Source organism: Poecilia latipinna, unplaced genomic scaffold (genome assembly GCF_001443285.1).
Source record: "Poecilia latipinna isolate Pla-1442-1.1 unplaced genomic scaffold, P_latipinna-1.0 Scaffold985, whole genome shotgun sequence".
Classification (NCBI taxonomy): domain Eukaryota; kingdom Metazoa; phylum Chordata; class Actinopteri; order Cyprinodontiformes; family Poeciliidae; genus Poecilia; species Poecilia latipinna.
The window spans coordinates 20,853-40,791 of record NW_015113601.1 but is presented as its reverse complement, the minus strand read 5'-3'; the positions used below and the strand labels follow the sequence as shown (position 1 = coordinate 40,791).

Here is a 19,939-nt window from a genome sequence, read left to right as displayed (position 1 = left end):
ATAGTATAACAAAATTTATAAAAAAAAAAAAAAAAAAAAAAAAAAAAAAAAAAAAAAAAAAAAATATATATATATATATATATATATATATATATATATATATATATATATAAATTTTTGTCTCTGAGTGACTAATCAGATTTGAAACAACTGCTTAAATGTTATAGAATACAACACGACAAATCAATGTGTCCAGCTCGGTAGATTAAATAATTAACAGCAGGGTACGATTTTTATCAGTTGTTCTAAATAAAATAAAAACCTTTTTTAACAACTTGATTTGTTTTTTGGAGAAATATTTTGTAAACTACAGAATACACCTAAATATTTTTCATTATATAATAATTATTTTATGTATTTTTTTCATTTTTGCTTGTTATTAGCTGAAAACTGTATAGTAAAATTCATTTGGTTCGCATCAATTTGTGATGGTAAAATTTTGAGTTTGGAAGTGCATTTTTTCTTTTTGCTGTTTTTTAATTCCTACTAATAATGAACATTCATGTCAAACGCAAAACATGAAGAGTACTGGAACTACTACTGCCATGTAATATGGTAGATGTTAAAGTGTTTATTGTGCAAATTTACAGATTTTTAAAATGGCGTGCGCAAATTATAGGCCTTTGTTCCCAAGTGTCCCCATGAAAGGTTAGAAAGTAATCCACCTTTGCCTTTCTACTGCTCTGCAGACACATTCAGGATCCCCCATTAGAAGCGTTAGGCCTCATAATCTGAAACCGCTCATTATTTTCAGAAACATGGATAATTAAAAGAAAGCCCCTCGACTGCCTATTACACATTCTGGCTCTTGAGCAAATTCAGATGGTGACCTTTGCTTTAACACATTAACACTTAAAACTTTCAATAGGGTAAAGGTTCAGTGGTAATTGATTTGTTTCGCAGTCTGAACCTCATTTTCCTTCCAGCTGATTAGAATCAGTCAAAAAGCAAAACAAAAAACAACAATGCAAAAATCTGTTTGTAACCAAAGTAATGTCAATATGACTTAGAAATGTACACGGTTTTAGTTCTAGCCCTTCGCTTACAAAAGCAGTTAAATTATTTCACACCCGGGGCAAAATTTAACTGTCTTTTGTCATCACTTTCCTGTGAGATTTCTTTCAGATTCTGTACGTCTCCAGAGGGATATTTGCTCTCTGACATGCAAATGATTATAGTGATTCATCTGGATTTTTGGCCAGTGAGCAGAAAATGACTACTGGCGAAAGATTTTAACGGAGAGAGAGAAAAAAAAAAGAATACATCAAGCAGTACAGCCTTTGCAAGCGTAACCTCGTCTTGGTTAAATACTAAAATGCCGCAGAGCAAAGAAGTGGCTTCATTAACAAACGTTTGCAGCTGTAATGCCGCGCATCTAAGTGTGTGGGCTGCAGTTTGTAAGCATTAATGCTCAGATACAGTTTCTGTTGTTTCTGGATAAGCAGCTGCGAGTGTGACCGCTGCATACTGTAAATGCCAGCAGCCACACGTGTCGTTTTCCTGAAACCGTCTCACCCACACAGATCAGCTGAGGGTGTCGCATGGGCCATCTGGAAGAAAAAACAAACCCTGTGCCGTCAAGAAGACTACGATCTTTGGATATTCTGAAGTTCACCTCACTTAAAAAAGCGCTCCTTCACAAAGAACGACGATCTGTCCAGCGAAGTGAAAATCAAACTGTTTAAACATTCCTTACATTTTACGTAACAAGTGGTCTTGTTGCTGACACAATGCTGATGGTTTCCTCATCACACACACACACACACGCACACGCACACGCACACACACACACACACACACACACACACACACACACACAGTCGCCTTAAATTGTTTCTGAGCTTACACGTCGCTGTCACATTCCTACAGAGCAGCGTGGAGAAAGAGAACAGAGAGAAACTTAAATATTCCTCCTCAGAGTGCTCTGGCTTTAAAACCTTTTATGCACCGTTTGATGCTGACAAAAAAAGGTCTGGAGGTAATTATGCCAAATCCCTGCATGTCAAACATAATGTTTATTACTATAAACAATTAATCTCGAGTTGTCGTTGTAGTATTCTCCTTATATTCTGGCATCCCCCCTCTCATCATACAACCCTGAACTATTGGACAGTAAATAACAGACTCCGTTGTGGATTATGTTTTACGGGATTACAGGATTAACATGTCTATAAACACAATCGGACACCGTCCACTGAGATTCACCACTAAAAGCCTTAGTAAACCTACTGGCTTCCTGTTAGATATAAGGGATGTTTTGGACTCTGATGCCGTCAAGAACCAGTGCATCCATGTTGTTTTATAAACCATCTTTCAGTGATGTTTCTATAACAACGTATGACATCATTAATTTAATCTCTGAAGCTAATCTAAACAAGGGATGTCTGCTATCCGATGGTCTCTTGATTGACATTCTAAATTTTATGGTCTGCCTCAACCCCAGCAAAATGCGTGGTTGCAGTTTGCCCTACCGGTTTTATAAAAAGCTGTTTTTATATTGCCATCTCGCAAAACTGTGTTATAGGCCACGTGCAAAAGCTCCACAAGGAGCAGCTGAAACGCTTGATGTTGAAATTTAAATTGTTCAAAGCGAAACCGTTAAGTTTATGAAGCAGAAGAACAACTTTTTTCTGAAAGGTTTGCCCACACACAAAGAACTGGAAATGCCGAGTCTGATGTAAAGGCTTGAATTTAAATGAGTCGCATCAAAACAGAGAGTAAAGCAGCTAACATTAGCCAAAACCTTTCTAGAGTAGCATATGTACAGTTTGAATTAAACAGACTCTTGAAAGTACATTTTGTAAGCTCTTCAACAATATCTAACACACAGCAGACTGAAGATCGGTCATTAACATTGATCAGTCTAGTTTTGAGAGAAATAAAAGCTCCAAGTCTTTCTAATTGGGATTTTTCACTTAAAATAAAACCAAATTACGTTGTTTTTTTTTGTGTGTGTGTGATTTAAACTAGTCTATTTAGCAAAGAAGAAACACATCAATCAAAAGTAAAATAAAAACATGATAACTTAGAAAAGCATTTCTTCATTTCCAGGCCTCGTGCCAGATTGACTTGAAGCTGCCCTGGAGGAGAGACACTGCTTTAAACTATTTACAGTATGAGCACTTTCTTAGGTAAATTAGTTGAACTGTGTATAAAAGAATCACTTTTATTTATTTATTTTTTTTTTTTTATGGTTGCCTCGTGATTATTTTTGTGTCAGCCGTGAAACTACAGAGTGTTGGCTGAACAAAGGCCCTCCCAAGGAGAGAGTGATGCCACACACTGCTCATCATGTGTTTTGGCCTCAGACTATGGATATTTAAAGCCCAACTGTGAATGCTGGCCTCTTTTAAACCAAGGGGACTTTCAGAATGCTGAATGCTTTCTTTTTCACTTCAGTTCTCATGCTGCTTTTAATTAAAAGTGAAACGAATAGTCCTAGATTTTTCTTTTTAAAAAGTTGGGTGCAGCACAGCAACTCAATCAGGATATGGAAGAACCGTTCCTGTAGAAGCTCCTGCACCAATCATTTCAGTTGTATTACATCTGTTTTATATAATTAAATGTGAAATGTGCATATCTGTTTGAGCGAATAAAAACATGGATTCTTTTACCACCATGTGTCGCCTTTATCCCGACTCAGACACAAATGGTACAATCTCAAATAAAAGTGGCGGAAAGCAACTTGCTCCCTTAATAGGAGCAAGTTGAGGCTCATTCCATGGGAGATTCTGGGTATATCCCAACAAGAATAAGCCTCAGCACCTGCTGAGAAAATGATTTCCATTAACTCGCCTTAAGAAAGGTTTCAGCTTCCGCCCAGAGCAGGGGTCTGCAAAGCTCTGGTCAGGAGTAGCACTGATGGTTATCATCAGGTACATGTACAGCATTGCTGTGACAGAACAGCTTGAAGAAAAGACCTCTGTAAACACACGGAGGCCTAAAGGAGGGAAATCCTTTGTGAAGAGCGATATATCAACAAAATTAAAAAAAAAGTCGTAGATTTTTGCAGTGAAAAACGGGTAAACAAGACATTTAAATCAACTAGGGTGCATGCATTTTTGTTATTTGTTCTCTCTCTATGTGACTTCCACTGTTATATTACCCAAGGGTTCCACAGCCCAGAGACTACATTTAAAAAAATAGCAATAATATTCAGATGCATCATCAGTTGCTTCTTTTTTTTAATTGTTGGGAGGATTGCACAAACCTATTTAACATTATTTCCACTGATCATTTCAGGAGGGTTTTCAAAAAAGATCTTAAGAGCACAAAAGAGCGTGGGAGCATGCCAAGTATGAATTCTGATGTTTTACATCTTACTAATTATTTTTAACATTAGGAACAAACGGGTAATACCCACTTCGGTCAAATTATTAGATCCTTTCGAATTACTCTTTATTTGTGTATTTGTTTACTTTTTTCAAGTCACTATGCTTGTTGTTCTTCCTTTAATTGGCTTATTTTCTACCTACTTTCTATCTACAAATAGAGTTCTTACTCTCGACTGTCGCCACATGCTTGATCAGAATGAGGTTTTTATTCGACTGGGCATCCTTAAATTGTTAATTTCATAACTTCTGGAACAATGACGGGAAGAGAAATGCACAAAAAGTATGTTTATCTGAGCAATTCCCTTCACTTCCACCAGCAAGAATCATCACTCTGTTTGTAAACGCTCCAGTTTATCGTCCTCTGCTGCGAAACACCCCAGATGATGTTCAGCTTTAAATATGCATGTCTTGTTTTGGGGAAGCTCTTCGCAAAAACACAAGCTTCCTTTTGATGAAGGGATGTGTGAGGTAAACATCCCTCTGCTCCGTTTCTCACTCCCCACGCGCACACACACACACACTGCCACTCTCCTGTGAAATCCAGTGATCCACGAAACACCGTGGCAGCCCACTTCTACTGAAACTGACAGCTCTCCGTCACTCACACACCCCCGCACCCACAGCTATTAGTAAACTTGACAGTGGGATAAAGGAAGCGCCGTTTTGCTACTCTTTGTCAACCTGTGATAGTCAGTGTGAATAACACGTTGATCCTGTTGGCTCGAATGAAAGTGACAATTTACATTGTCTACACTTTATTTTATTATTTAAAAGTCAGATGTTTTTCTTAGTTGAGGCTTAAATTGCGTGTTAATGGTTTAACTAAATTATGATCCATTTTATTTTATTTTATTCTAAGGAGAAAAGCAATGGTTATTTATGCTGCTGCAGGAAATAAATAACATGTTGATTACCTTTACCTACTGGTAAGCATAATTAACAGAAGCTAAAGCTCTTGTTAAACTTATTAGTAATTTGCACTTGTTTAGTGTGGAGAATATAATTTTTTATTCGTTTGTTTTACCCTTTTACTTTGGACCTTTTTTGTGTCTGGAATAAAGATATGATGATGATGATGATAACACTAATGAGTTATGAAGCTGATATTAGTTGCTTAATTAGTCAGGCTGCAGTCAGCTGCATAATGAAATTGCTTACTGTAGTTTCAAACCGGTTTTATTTTAATAAGAGTGATGGATGGCGCTCATCGAGTTCCCACACTGCAGCTGCCTTCAGGATTTTTCTACAGTCAAATTCGTCTTTATTGCACAAAAAAAAAAACAAAAAAAAAAACAGGAGAAACACTGGAAGTGTACAGAAACAGGTGGGGGAGGGACAGCACTGTGTAACTGTGTTTCAACAGCAGGGAAAAATGACAGCTGTAATGATGCTGGTAAGTGACCTGTGACTATTATTTATTATTATTATTGGACATGTAATAACTGGTTAATTTAATCTGATTAGCACATCATGAAACTGTTCATTTATTTCTGTAATTCAGATTATAAGTAAAGCTTAATTTAGAAATTAGAATAATACAATAAAAAATGAAAAGAACATTTTAATAAAATTTTGAAAATGATTTTATTGAAAATTTTACCGAAAACCACTTTCAAAATTCAGAGGACTGCTGGCTTTAGGATACCTCCACATTTTTCAGGTAAAAATGTAAAACCTTTTCATAATTTCAGTCATTTAGAATGACAAAATATCAGCATTCATTATTAATTTAAGGCAAATGCAGGTACAGCATGAAGGCCCTACATATGGTACCAGCAAAAAGTCTGAGAATGGATGGAAGGAGATGAAATCGCTAAATAAGTTGCATCCAAGAATGTTACTAGAAAGTTTGGTGGAAGGAAAACGCGTTGTTCCAAGAGGGATAACTGCATCCATGAATAAACCCATTACAGAAGCCACCCCACATGGATGTATCCACGATAAGGGCTACAACTGTTGCATTGCTTGTATTAAGCAACTCCAGAACCAAATACAAAGTGAGAAGCTTGTTATTCTCTTAGGGTAAGGAGAATAATGAGAGCAGGACGGCTGCTCAGTGATCATTACTGTATCCTACATGAACATATTTCAGAGGGTTGATACTCTCTGATTTCTCAGAGAGGATCAGCTGTGTAAATCTTAAAATCACACAAATTTTAAGATTTGTGTGATATTCAATTTCTCCCAAAAACTTATTTGCATCAAGCAGCAAAAAACTGAGAGATTTAAATTGTTCAAATACATCAATCTGCTGTATTTAATCTTTACCATATCCCGCAATCACTTTCTGAGTGTTTTTGCAATATTCACTTTTATTAAGACTCACATTTATTGGGGAAAAAAAAAGCATATGGTCCAACTGTGAATTATGGCTGCATGCTTTAGCAACAAATTACACCCAATCAAACTTTAGGACCTACTTACACGAACGCATATGGACGGACAAATGTCTTGTACCCATTATGTAATGAGTTGATAAAACTGAAATTCATTAACAAGCTGCTCAGTGAGTCACTGAGACTTCCGGCTACATCTAATACATCAACACACTGCTTCAAAATCTACATAAACACATGTTGAACCTACTAAAAAACGACTTTATTTCCTAAAGCACCACAGCTGTAACTCGCACACCTTCTGTACTACTTTCATTAGCCCTGGCGCTTGTATTTTACAACATGACCGGGGTTTGCTACACAGCGCTGGCAGGGCGGTAATGAGCAACTGGGAAGCAGAGTCTGAAATGGAAATGAGCTCCAGAGTAACCCCACCGCGCTCCATTATGCCAGTTTGTCTTACGTCGAACCTTTGATGCCCATGTGAGCTTAAACGGTGTTTAAAAAGCATGACTCTATGAAAACTCTCCCAATCAAACGGTCACCTGGCGACCGTGAGGAACAAAACAACCTCCAGGTTTACCGACCCTCTGCAACATAAATGAGTCCAAGCTTCACGTGTTGTAACGAATAACAAATACGGACGACGGCTCAGCTTCAATGAAAGAGACCCAAATGGAGGCAATTAAATCCGAAAACAGGGTGCTGTGAGACGATTTTACCCGTTGATATTAAAACCTACATGGACAAGGAAATTCACAATCCTATATGCAAAGTGACGGCACCCTCTGGTGGATGTATAAAGAACCGGAGACTCACACTTACCTAGTTGTAGTGAGGTCTCGGTGTGGTAATATCCGTCTTGCTGCTTCTTTTTTAACATGGAACACAAATCCAAACGCTCCACTGTCTGGTTTCCAAAAAATCTGAGCGTTAAAGAAAGATTGCACATCAGTGTTTACAGCCATCTTAAAGCAATCAGCACCAAAAACAAGTGACACAGAGGTGATTAGATTTGGTTTGCAGCTTTAATACATTTGATACCATTTAAGGGCCCACCCTCACACAAGATTAAGATTTCACCATAACAACACAAATCATCCAAAACGTGGATCCTCTGTAGGAACTTGGAGAAGTCCTCCAGAACACGTCCAGCTATAATCAGGCCTCTCGTACAAGGAGATCGGTGTGAGCTGATCTCCCTGTGGTTGTGACCCCCAGAAGCACAAACTACTCCAAATTGCGCATGTAGACTGGCCACTGGTTGACAGGAAACAGGTTTCCTGTCTGCAGTTTCAAAGGTATAATGTAACTGTCTAAATAAATTCTGGCATCCTCTTTAACAAAGCTGATGAAAGAGAAGGAACATGTGTGATTGGCTGCTCATTGAATAAATAATACATTTACATAATTGCAAAGACAACTTCAGACTGCGAACTGGATTAACTTCCTACTGGAATTTGTTTTTCTAGATTTGCCAAAATCCAACAGAGATTGCAGGGATGTTAGAGTCCAGGACACCTTGCGATCTTCTTAATCCGGCATGAAGTTGGGCCTTGATAATTGATTTGTTGTTACACCAATGTATTATTCATAAAAAGCAGCAAAACATATTTTTCAAATTATCTAAACCAGTCTCACACAGCATAAATTACTGCCATCTAATGAGCCAGTGTTAATACCCACAAAATCCCATCAAACAAAATCTATGCACCCCACTGCTTTGGTATGGGCTGCTTGCAGACGAAAGGCGTACTTACTTGTCTGTGTAGTCGGAGTAAAGGCCTGGCTCCACTCGTTTTATTCCCTGGTTGGAGATAAGAAAACAAAAATAGTTCTTAGTGAATAAATCATCCGTTTTATGACACTTACATCCTCTTGGTAACACAACAGTGACATTGTCTGGTAGGCGCCAGACAGGAAGAGCTTCCATCAAATGTCAACAGGATAAAAAAAAAAAAAATAGATGCAGTCCTTCCTGTGACACTTCTATTCTAACAGACATTTCTTTTTGCTTCTTCTACTTCTGTCAGATTCCCATTACTGTGCATGGTATTTACATAACGTCACATATTGTGATGTTCTTCTTCTGTATTCCCTGCATTTATCCGAGATGAAAATGACGAAACAAATCTATATTCACATGAACTTATAATTGTTAGGTGTAACAAGAAGAAAAGTTATGCAAGATAAACATTTCGCAAACATCTGAAAGGAATGTAAAAAGATTTATTTAAAAGTTTATAAGTGAGTCGTTTTTGTTTTTTTTTAGCAAACAATAAAAAAGAAGAAAAACTGGGCTTCATGGGAGAAAACAAATACAATTTTGTTGTATTTTCTGTATAGTGTTCGTTGCAGGTTCATGCCTGAAATCGGAGTTTTGACGCTCTTGACAGCTTCATGACGGTGAGATGGGGCTCGAAGTCACGGCAGTCTCCCTGCAGGAGACCTTGCTCCTCGAAACGCCTGCGCACCAACTCTGCAACACACGTGAAAGATATGCGTTTTATTTCCCCCCCCATTCAGACTTTGCTGCAAAATTATAATAAAAACACAACAATAATCACAACCGGAAAGTAAAGTAAAAACAATTAACACAATAGCTTTATTGCCAATATCAAAAGGGGAACAATGTTAGTTCACAGGTAATGAAAAACACTGCATTGTAGGCAAATCACACAAAAGATAAAAAAAACAACAACAACAACTCGTAAACAAATAGGCTGCAAAGACAGATAAACACATGCAGAAAACAAACACCCACCAGCTGATGAGGTTTAGTGGAAAGCTAGAGAGGTATTTTTAGAAGAGAAACTCTGCAGGGAGAGAAAGGTTAGTATATAATCAATAGCAGCGGTGGAGAGAGCAGACAGGATGACAAGAGGCTCTAACTTGCTGTCTTATCCTTCATTTGTTCCAGCTGCTACATGGAAATTCAGTTCGAGATTAAAAACAAAAATACCAGCCTCTCTTCTTCTATCAACCATGTTTTACCTTATATGCATGATGCTAAGATCTAACTGGTGTAAAATGCTCCTGCGTGCAGGACCTCACAAGGAATACAAAGACTTCAGAGCCTCAACCTTTGGTCGTAGTTAGCATAACCAATTGTATCACACGAGGAATGTTTATGCTGCGCTCAAAGCATTTGACAAAAAGTCATTTTAGTGATACGACGTCTTTGTAAAATTTTCAAAAAGAATTGCAGGAAGAAGTTACAGCTCATAACTAACCAAATGCATTTGGACAAATAGTCTAAAATAATTAGTACCTGATTTAGAAAGGTAACACGCCAGAGAGGAAAAATGCAGAAAGTGCTGATGCAGAGTAGATTTGTATGGAAGGCAGGCAGGCTCTCGTTACTGGTATCAAGCTATTATAATTTTTTTTTTAATTATGGTTTCGAAACCACGACAATTTTACATCTCCCACTGTTTAACATATTTTTTCATTAAAAGGGCAGAGAAAAGAGTGACTATTTTTCTCTGACTGTAATGAGGCTAATGCAACACAGCACCACCTTCACAAACCTGTTGCTGCTCAGCAGGATTAAAAAAAAAAAAAACTAAAAATGTTCAGCTGCTTCCAACAAAAGACAAATCCGGCAGTTCGGACCGTTAGTGCTCTTCAAAAACACGGATGTGCATAGAGCTGGAAGTAAAGAAACATCCAGTGTACCTGCGAAAGAACCGGGTTTTAAAACTACAGCAGGGAAGCTCGACACAGCATGTCTGTTAAGCAGCAGAGTGCAGGCTAGCTAATAATAGCGTAATATGCTCGTCTTTATCTATGAAGAGGAGAATGGAAAAAAAGGGGGAAATATTCTGCACGCCTGAAAGCAACAACTTCAATTCAGTTTATTTATAGAGCACCAATTTCCAAAACATGTGGTCTCAAGCACTTTCCAGAAACAAAATCAATTTAATCCAATCATACAGTAATTTACATACATTACTAGAGAATTGAGATTACGTTTATGATCTGAATAATTTCTATTTGTTAGTGAATCTAAATCAAAAAAGCAAATCTTAAAGAAAAGGGCTAACTGCAGTATTCAATGTGTCACACTATTTTAGCAACAGTAGGCAAGTAATTAAATCAAGCCGTACATTTTCTTTTAAATCAGGTAGTTAAGCTAATCTATCTGATTTATACTGTATTAGATTTATGCTTTAATACAGTAAGACTGAATTTGTACTGCAGAGTATCATACAGTGAGACTCTCAAAGCGACCCCATTCATGGTGGATGGTCCAGATTAACTCTCTCCATGGAAACCATTCATCTGTGATCATTGTATCGTTATGTAAAAAAAGTTCAAAAATTTGTTCCTATTTCATAAAAACATAATTACGACTACTGAATCTTTGATTTTTTTTTTTTTTAAAGTGGCATTTACGAGAATATTAGTAGCATTTGCCCAAATATGAGAAGTAAATATCCTGAATGTGAAGCTGAAAAATACCTGGACCACTCTAAATAAGACATTTTTGAAACTGGACAAAAAAAGGAAAATGTATAATAATAATAATAATAATAATAATAATAATAATAATAATAATAATAATAATATAATATAATATCTCAAGAATGGCAAACTTGTTAAGCTTCCTTATTGTGTGTCATACTTGTCCACGTTTCTACTGCTTGAAAACAATCCATATTTCTAAATAAACTGAAGAGTGCAGTTTTGAATTTAGAGATCAATCTTGTTTTAGCTGGTGAGCATGACGGGAATCCTCTTAGGAATGTTGGCTTAGCATTTCAACCACCATATGAGGCACACATCCAAATCACACATTCAAACAAATCCTTGACATATATATGCAAAGATAGAAACGCACAGCTTTAAACACAATGAAAAACACACCGAACTGCTCATTCTATGACTAGATGTAATTAGTGAGGTGTGTGAAAGCTCTGACTTTGTTCCCAGGTGATCAAGTTCAGATTTTACCTTTTGCATCCCAAAATGCAAAATTTACCTCAAGCCACCTAAATATGTCTGTCACACAGTTAGCTTATGAGAAAGATCATCCAGCTGCAATAAAGTTTAAATTATTAACAAAGACAACAAACAGATGCAGAAGCAAGCCTGCCTTCAGGCATCCCTCCAGAGAGTACCACAAGCAAAACCTATCACATTAAGGCTTAATGAAGCACGCTCAATAATAATAAAGACATAATTCCTAATTAGCAACCTTCACACTTGTCTGACTGCTACGTAGAAGCGCTGATAACAGACTCTGACCTGCGAGGCTGTCCAGTGTGGGTCTGTGTTCTCCGCCGTCCAGCCCAACAAACACCACCTCCTTCCTGAAATGACGGATTCCCGAGAAGGGCAGCACCAGGTCCCGCCCCCCCAGCAGCTCGGCCACTGACGGCTCGGCCTGCGCCAGCACGGCAGCCGCACTGAGAAATAAATAATAATAATAATGATAATAACACCCACATCAGTACACACAGAGCAGGTCGCCGCCTAATCCCCCCCCCCTCTCTCCCTGCCGTGTTACGTAATAACATAAGTTATTAAACTCAGAGTCTTCCTCATGCAGATTTTGAATATGTATCTCTGCATGACATGCTGTGGAAACACACTGAGATGGATCAGCTTCAATCTGAGCTGCTCATTTTTATAATAACAGGGCAGCTTTTACTTCCCACATCAGTACAAAACTGGTAGCATTTTAGCCGCATTTAAGTTTATGCAGTTTATTGAATATTTCTAATTGAAATATTTTGATAATAAATGTGCCAAAGAATGTGCACTGAAAGTAAATACTTAACAGATGATTACTGTGCAACAGCAGCATGACTATTAATATGTTTACATTTCATTTGGTCAAAACAGTTCAAAGGTATCATGTAGAGTTCTATTCAGTAAATTGGAATACGTTTCAATGATGCTTGTTTGACAGATTAAAAATAGCTACCTTTAACTAGACATTAAACGTAATTTTCATTTAACCCAAATTTTTGTATGTTATCAAATAAATAAATATGAACTTAGCTGTGTTCATGTCGTCTCCAAAAGTTCCTAAAACCAAAGGTTTGGGGGGTTTTGCTGGTAGTTTACACCTTATTTAAGAACCACTTGATCCAGTTGAAGCTGAATTTAAAGTAATGGCCCAATTTGAATTTTTTGAGTATTCAATCAGTTAGTGCAAAATACTGGAGGGTAAAATGTCAAAATCAAGGTGTGATTTGGCAAATCAAAGACAAAGTGAGTCTGATTACCATAAATCAATGTCAAAACACCAATTAAAAAAATAAATAAATATGAAAGATGGAAAAATGTAAGAAAGTCAAATATTTATCCATCCTCTATTCTCTTTCTTTTTTTTTAATCTTATCTATACCTAGATAATCATAAAACAAAATTCCATACTTTTTTGATATCACAGCATTTTACCAATAACTACTGGAATACTTAAATGGCCGACTTGCATTCAGAATGAAAAAAACGGCAAAACCACTCAATTAAAAAGAACCTCAACACAATACTGCACATACTACACAGACATACATGTTGGCTTAAAATAATTTGATGGGTCTCTGTTTGATTCAATTTCAGGGTAGAATATGTTATTAGACGTGCGTGTGTTCTTTTATATAAAAAAAGGACACAATCCCTGCATTTGGTTAATATTTCCCCTGGTCTCTGCTGTGGCTTCACATAATCCCTGGGTATTAAATCATCTCTAAACATCATCTGAATTTCTCTTTAATTGGGTAAGCAGCCCTGCTGCACTGGAGGAAACTGAGAGAGAAAAATCAAGAGTGAATATTCCTGATGTCAGAAAAGCTTGTTTTTGTTTCTATTTGATCAACATTATCAATTAATTCACTCCAGAATGGTAAAAAAAACTATTTTCTCAATGTTTTGCGTTCAAATTTCTAATCATTTCTTACTCACAGCTCTATTTGCTCCTCACTGGCCAGATGAGTGACCAGTAGTGTGATGTGAAGGGTCGGGACTGGGATCATGGCTTTGGCAAGTCGGGGCTCCTGCCGAAGCACGGCCTCTTGCACCTCTTTCACAAGTGACTTTATCTGCCGTTGGAAACATTTGCTTTCAGTTACTGGCAACAGAAAGACGTCGATTTACTCTGACAAACACAAAGTTTACTCCTGGAAATTAAATATCCACTTTATTATGAACAATAAGAGAGAGGATGGTGTAGGAAACAAATGAGAGAGCTGCGAAATGTAACATTTTAATTCAAGCAAAATACACAATTATTTCAATTGAGTTCTCGTTTGTGGTCACAACACAGGTATGTTTCAGTTCAAATACTAGATACAAACTACTCAGGAAAAGAGAATAATCTTTATAGGCATAAAAAAAGACAGGGTGGATTTTTCTACTTAAACAAGTTTTTTTTTAAGTGTACACCTAAGTGTTGCAGACAAACACAAAAATATAGGGAGATTAGCGCCTATGTCAGGTTTTCCTACCTCAGCGTTTGTAATAGGTATGGAGACAAAGTAGTTTGGTCTTTGGCTCTCTTTCTTTTTTTTCTTCTGGTCACCATCCTCCTCGCTGTCCACTCTGCCCCCTATGTCTCCTCTTTTTCTCTTCCTCTTCTTCTCGGATGTCTCTGGTGTGGGAACTTATGCGGGGACACATATGAGGAGATAAGTTACATGAAACTGAAAGCAGACAGCGGGCCAGCAGGTTTTAATTCAGCCAGGTCAATGTTAGTCAAACTGACACAGTTGAAGAAAAGCTAAGGTGCACATACAGCCAAGCTCTTTCCATGTAGTGGGACTGGTCAGAGCAAACGGAAGCTCCGACATTAAACTGGCAGACGCTTCAGCTGATTTCAGCTTCCTCCTCATCAGCTTTATCCTCTCTCTCCTCATCCTCCTCTTTGATTTTTTTTCACTTGACGCTGCTGGAGCTGCAGATAATAAACACATAAAATGAGTTATAAAAATGTGTGGCCTTTAACAACGATTGTTGCATTTTTGCTTGACCACACCACAAGAGGAAGCACAAAAAAAAAAAGAACACTGGTTCTAAATTGAAAACAAAATGGAAAAATACATAATTTCATACAATGAATCTATGTCATCCACAAATCTGAAAGAGTTAAACCACCCGACCAGAGAGCTCAGCCACAACACGATAACAAACCACGTTGTTATGATTTGAGCCCTGTATGCTTTCACTTACTTAACCCTGTAGAGGTTTCAGCGTCTGCGATGCTTCCATGGACCTCCAAGCTGATCGCATCAACTTGACTGGTTAAACTAATTTTATCTTGTTGCATTCTCCCCTCCACTTCAACCAAGGTTTCAGTCCCACCTGTACAACCCTCCTCCTCGTCATTTTCACCACCAGAGGCCACAGCATTGGCCTCTCCTTCATACGAGATGCTGGCTGGCTGCATAACACTCACTGCTGCTGAACAGACACAGGACTGGACTGTAATCTGAAACAGAGACAAATGGTGTAATTATTCATACATCAAGGTTTATTTACGCATCTGATGGCAGATGAAGCTTGTTTTCTTACCTGAGGTCTTAATCTGTGTACCGGTGTTTTAAGAGCTTCCAATTTACTACAGCTGTTGGTAAAATTTGAAAGCAGCTTCCAAACTCGGAGCTCCTTTACGATATTCAGTCTTTGTGAGCAAACACTTTTCGACCTGTGCAAACTGAGGCTCAACAACACACGGCCGAATATCATGACAGGCTAACAGTTTTCTTCTTTTTTTTTTTTTCCAACAAGTCAGAGAGTGGCATTTAACTCTAGCTAAGTTTACACATCGTAGCCAGATACGTCAAACCAATGATATTTAGACTAACATAAACGGGTTCCAGGTTCAGGATACTTACAAAAAGAAAATTCACCCCACTAAAGTTGCTTTCTTAAAGCTAACACCTGTTGAAATAAATCAATGCTGCAGAACATCTGTTGTTACTACACAGCTACGAGCTAACAGTGAAAAGAGCTCCGCTTCTAACTACTGCAAATAAAGTCACATTTTTAATTAACTCAACATCATGCTGATGTCACAGAAGCCATGTTGGTGTTGCACCTAGGTAGAAAATGGTCCGGAATAGGGAGAAAATAACAGAACTTTAGCAGGTGTGCTAGCTGATAGCACAAACCGGATGAAACATTTTGTAAACACTGCCAACTTCCGATTCATCTCTTCAAAGTAAGAGCGTGTTCCTTCGAAATAATGTCCAGTATTTTGACTAATTTCAACTAGACGCTGTCAGGTACAGTATAAGCTCTTGGGCTTTTTATCACTAAATCAAGGTTAGTGAGTGAAATTCAAGCATAAACAAAGAGATAGGAAAAAATCTTATACATGAATGTTAGTGTAATGTTTGTCAAAAGTACAAACATTACACTAACATTCATACTGTTACTTGCACACTGAATTTATCATTTGACTAAATTGTAAAGTAAAAGACGTTGGTCAAATGTTGTTTTTGAACTTGTTACATTGCAACACCAACATATATTTGCAATAAACGTGCTTACACAGTGGACCAGATTATTCAACACAAACCTCAAGATCACATGTAAAAGGACTTTGTTGTCAAATGTTTTCTTAGTTTGACAAAGTCTTGGTTATGATAAAAATAATTATGACAACCATTTTGAAACATGGTTTATTTGTTGAATTACAATCACTGTTTAAAGCCACAGGTATGTCAGAAAACATTTACACAAAACAGTAAAGATAAACATGTGGTTTTCTTTCCTCTCACCAATGCAGTCTAACAATTTCTTCTATTATTTTAGGCAAAAAAGTATGTAAGAATTAACTATAAATATTAACACTGACTTAACTTTAAATCACTTAACCACCCCCAATTACCATGTATAAGGACAGGCAGATCTGAATCATTAAACTTTTTCTTGCCAAACTATTTTACACTGTTGGTTGTTATAATTGTCACAGCACATCCATCGCAAGCTATGAGTTGTTATCTTGACAAAAACCCAAATAAACCTCTGCCTCGTTTCTCACTATCTGAATATGGAGTATGTACAGAATAAGGGGGCTCTGTACGTACTCCATATTTTAATAATTCCTGCTGTATTCCAGAGATGGCGTCATTATTTTCTTTGCAGCTTATTAATCCATTTGATCTCTCATGATAGAAAACACTGAAATGCTGCACAATCTTAGGGTTGTAGTCCCAGGATCCCATTGTGGCAATATGCTTTGGTTCATGAGAGTGATGCATCAAGACCAGAATGGCAGGTTTAGCACCTGTGAAGAACAAAAGGGAAAACAAATATCAGAACAAAAAAATATAGTAAGTGGAAGATTACGGTAAGTCTTTCTCCCTTGGATGCAAAAATGTTTTAATTTTTATCTCACCTTGAAGGGCAAAAGGTTATTAGCAAAAATGCAAAATTATAGGCTTTGAAAAACCTTTGCAAGGTTACTTTAAGTAACACATGGTAATTTGTTATTTATATTAATAAATTAATCTTAAGAACCTTATCTCATATTTGAAAATATACATGCCTAGAAAGGTCTGATTGGAAACAAATATAAGTAAGTTTACAATCAATACAGCAGTCTGGAAAAACTCATTGTCTCACCTGTAACGTTTCTCATGGCTGCTTCCACATCTGTTCCTGTACGTGAAACAATTGGACAGAAGACCAACACGACATGGCAATCCTCACTGCTCTGGCTCTCCACCAAGTCCAGCTGCTGGGCTGAGCTCTTAACTTGGCTCAGAATCTGATGATGGGCTTCAAATGTCTGACCACTGATCACCATGTTGTACTTCACCGTCACTAAGGGGGAAGTTACAGCCACAGAGTTAAACTATTTAAAGATACGAATAACTTCACCATCACATAAAAACATTTATCAAGAGATATGAAGATCATAAAGACAATTGCTACCTTGTGCAATCTCGGAACGACCAACAGAGTGATAACTTGTTGACCTGGAGACCCCGGCACTTTGGTTTACATGCACTGAAAAAGAGTATTGAATGGATATATATATATATATATATATATATATATATATATATATATATATATATATATATATATATATATATATATATATTGCTTAATTTCATTTTAAGAGAGCATTCAAAATTACTTCCAAATGAGCTCAGCTTTCCAAAATTATTAATACAACTAATATATTACAAAAGAGGTTAAATGTCAGTAATGCAAAAACCAGAGAGAAAGTGAAACTTGCCTGGAGATTTTTGTGAAGTGGTTTCATTTGCTGCAAAACAGGAACTTGTTGGACCAGCCAGTGCCTTAGCAGCAGAACCTATGAAACACAGAGTCATTGTAAACCTCAGTTCATATGCTGTATTTTATTTATTGCTCAACATTAAAAAGTATTCACTATCAAAGGAGAAATTGTAACTTAAACATAACTATGACACAGTAACAAAAAAAAAAAATCAATCAATCATTAGGGAATTTGTTAAATTGAAACATCAGCTTTTGTCTTCCAGTTTTCAATCCCCTGTGTGCAAAAACAAGCATCTGTCTACTTTTGTCTATACAGAATATTAGGCAATAGATTAAAGTTCAAACATGAACAGAAAGCCATAAATATTTTTGAGCTTTTTGTGGACTGGAAACCAGCATTAGCCGTGAATAACATGTGGGAAAATGTGTTATGATAAAGGTACAAAACAGAAATCTAAACGGAGTAAATTAGATGCTGTTTTTTTCTCTTAACCATGCGTTTTTTAAAAAAAAAAAAAAAACCTTTTAGTAAAAATAAGTCAAGTTGTTAGAAACAGCATAAACATTTGAAAAAACAAACTGTGATAAATGAAGCTACAATACAATGAAGCATGCTTGTAAGATTTACGAAAATGAAGAGAAAACTCAACCTGTATCACGTTTCTGCTGTGGCTGAGCTTTGATGTCCTCCAATAAACTAATGTGTGCTTCAAGGAAACTCTGCACATTGTTCAGCTGAGCTTTTATGTCCTTCAGGAGATGGAGGTATTCAACCAAGACCCCATTGTTGGTCAGGGCATCTGAACAGAGTACAAGGTTGATACAATCATGCTTTTCTGAAGATATCCCCATTTTAAAAAAAATTAAAAAAAAAAAAAAAAAAGAAAAACATACCCTTTATAGAATCATCTGGGATGAAACCTCTAAGATCTTTCAGGAGCCTCTCAATTGGTTTCTGATTAAAATACAACAAAATGCGAATTAATCTAAAGGTAAGTATGCACTGCATCAGTCTAGGTTTGTATGAATGCATAGGGGACACACACATGCTTGTTTATTATTTCAAAGATCTTCCTCCTCAACTTTAGCCTGTCAGATCCAGGGAAAAGCTCATGCAGGTCTTCTCTTGTTAGAGACTGGATCTCTGAGTCTGTGCAGAAATCTGCTCCTGAAAAATGGTTTTCAGGGTTACATGTTAAAACAACAGTGATAATACAACTGAATTAAGCGTATGAATCATATGTCCCTGTATTGAGCCCGTAGAAATGAAGTGCAGAGGCCTGTCTAGTTGCAGATCCGATAAATGAATTACTTACTTTCAAGCGTATTCGCTGCGCTTGAATTGTGGTTACGTATTTCCCTTAGCAAACCGTTCATTTTATCGGAGGGGGATAAAAACAGGACAGCTTGGTAGTTTATTTTTGTTCCGTGTGTCTTCTCGGTTACCCTTTAGCACGATAAAATGAGCCTGTAAAAAAGAAAGTGGAAAGGAGAAACAAATAGACGTCAGAAATCACTGAATCATCCTGAGTAATATGGCGTCTATTTGTAAAGCTTAGTTCACAACACAAATAAATTGGAAACCAACTTCAGCTTCGTGATACTCACCCTTTTCCAGTCAAGAGAAAGTGAAACTGAAGTGGACCAGAGCTGTTTTTCTCACGTCAGAGCATAGAGGGCGCTCTAACCTCCCTGGAGCCTCTTTCAAATACTTTTCTCCCTCTCTATGCAGGTGAATATCATATCTATGGAAGCCCGTTTGCCCCAGTACAGCCAACTAATTACCTCAGCATCTCCACAAAGATTTTCATCAGAGAGAAGCATGAAGTGTTGTTGCACTTATTTCACCACTTAAAATGTGCTTGAAAAAAGAAAAAAACATTTCATGGACGTTCTGTTTTTTCTTCTTTTTTTGTTTTTAATCAATGACCGTTTGTGGTTTCCTCCACTTGTGAAGGGTGTTGATGACTACTGGGCGAGTATCAAGTCAGAAATTGTCCCTATAATTGCGTAGGCCATAACACATCTGTATTAAAACCCCTTTACATTTGTTCTCGTGCAGCA

At 37.1% G+C, this 19,939-nt stretch overlaps 2 protein-coding genes across 4 annotated transcripts in view; both read right to left on the bottom strand.

The window, feature by feature from the left end:
- Positions 1 to 15,834, bottom strand: part of akap7 (A-kinase anchoring protein 7) — a 53,943-nt gene extending 38,109 nt beyond the window's left edge. The window contains exons 1-9 of one of the 3 annotated variants that reach the window (XM_015050314.1): positions 15,191 to 15,834; positions 14,849 to 15,107; positions 14,415 to 14,567; positions 14,128 to 14,282; positions 13,586 to 13,722; positions 11,921 to 12,081; positions 9,037 to 9,149; positions 8,431 to 8,477; positions 7,496 to 7,596 (exon numbers count right to left, since the gene is read on the bottom strand). In XM_015050314.1, the coding sequence (XP_014905800.1) occupies positions 7,496 to 7,596; positions 8,431 to 8,477; positions 9,037 to 9,149; positions 11,921 to 12,081; positions 13,586 to 13,722; positions 14,128 to 14,282; positions 14,415 to 14,567; positions 14,849 to 15,107; positions 15,191 to 15,364 (1,300 nt within the window). In that variant the 5' untranslated portion in view covers positions 15,365 to 15,834. Of the gene's footprint in view, positions 1 to 7,495; positions 7,597 to 8,430; positions 8,478 to 9,036; positions 9,150 to 11,920; positions 12,082 to 13,585; positions 13,723 to 14,127; positions 14,283 to 14,414; positions 14,574 to 14,848; positions 15,108 to 15,190 lie in introns of all 3 variants that reach the window. The other 2 variants (XM_015050313.1, XM_015050315.1) reach the window with 2 other exon arrangements.
- A 454-nt stretch (positions 15,835 to 16,288) lies between these two features.
- On the bottom strand, positions 16,289 to 19,704 carry LOC106958427 (uncharacterized). The gene is made up of 9 exons (XM_015050318.1): positions 19,484 to 19,704; positions 19,192 to 19,343; positions 18,922 to 19,043; positions 18,770 to 18,830; positions 18,526 to 18,675; positions 17,871 to 17,948; positions 17,561 to 17,635; positions 17,249 to 17,449; positions 16,289 to 16,910 (listed from the first exon to the last, which is right to left on the bottom strand). Exons 2-9 carry the CDS (start codon positions 19,250 to 19,252, stop codon positions 16,621 to 16,623), a joined length of 1,038 nt encoding a protein of 345 aa, XP_014905804.1. The 5' UTR covers positions 19,253 to 19,343; positions 19,484 to 19,704; the 3' UTR covers positions 16,289 to 16,620.
- Positions 19,705 to 19,939: the final 235 nt, after the last annotated feature.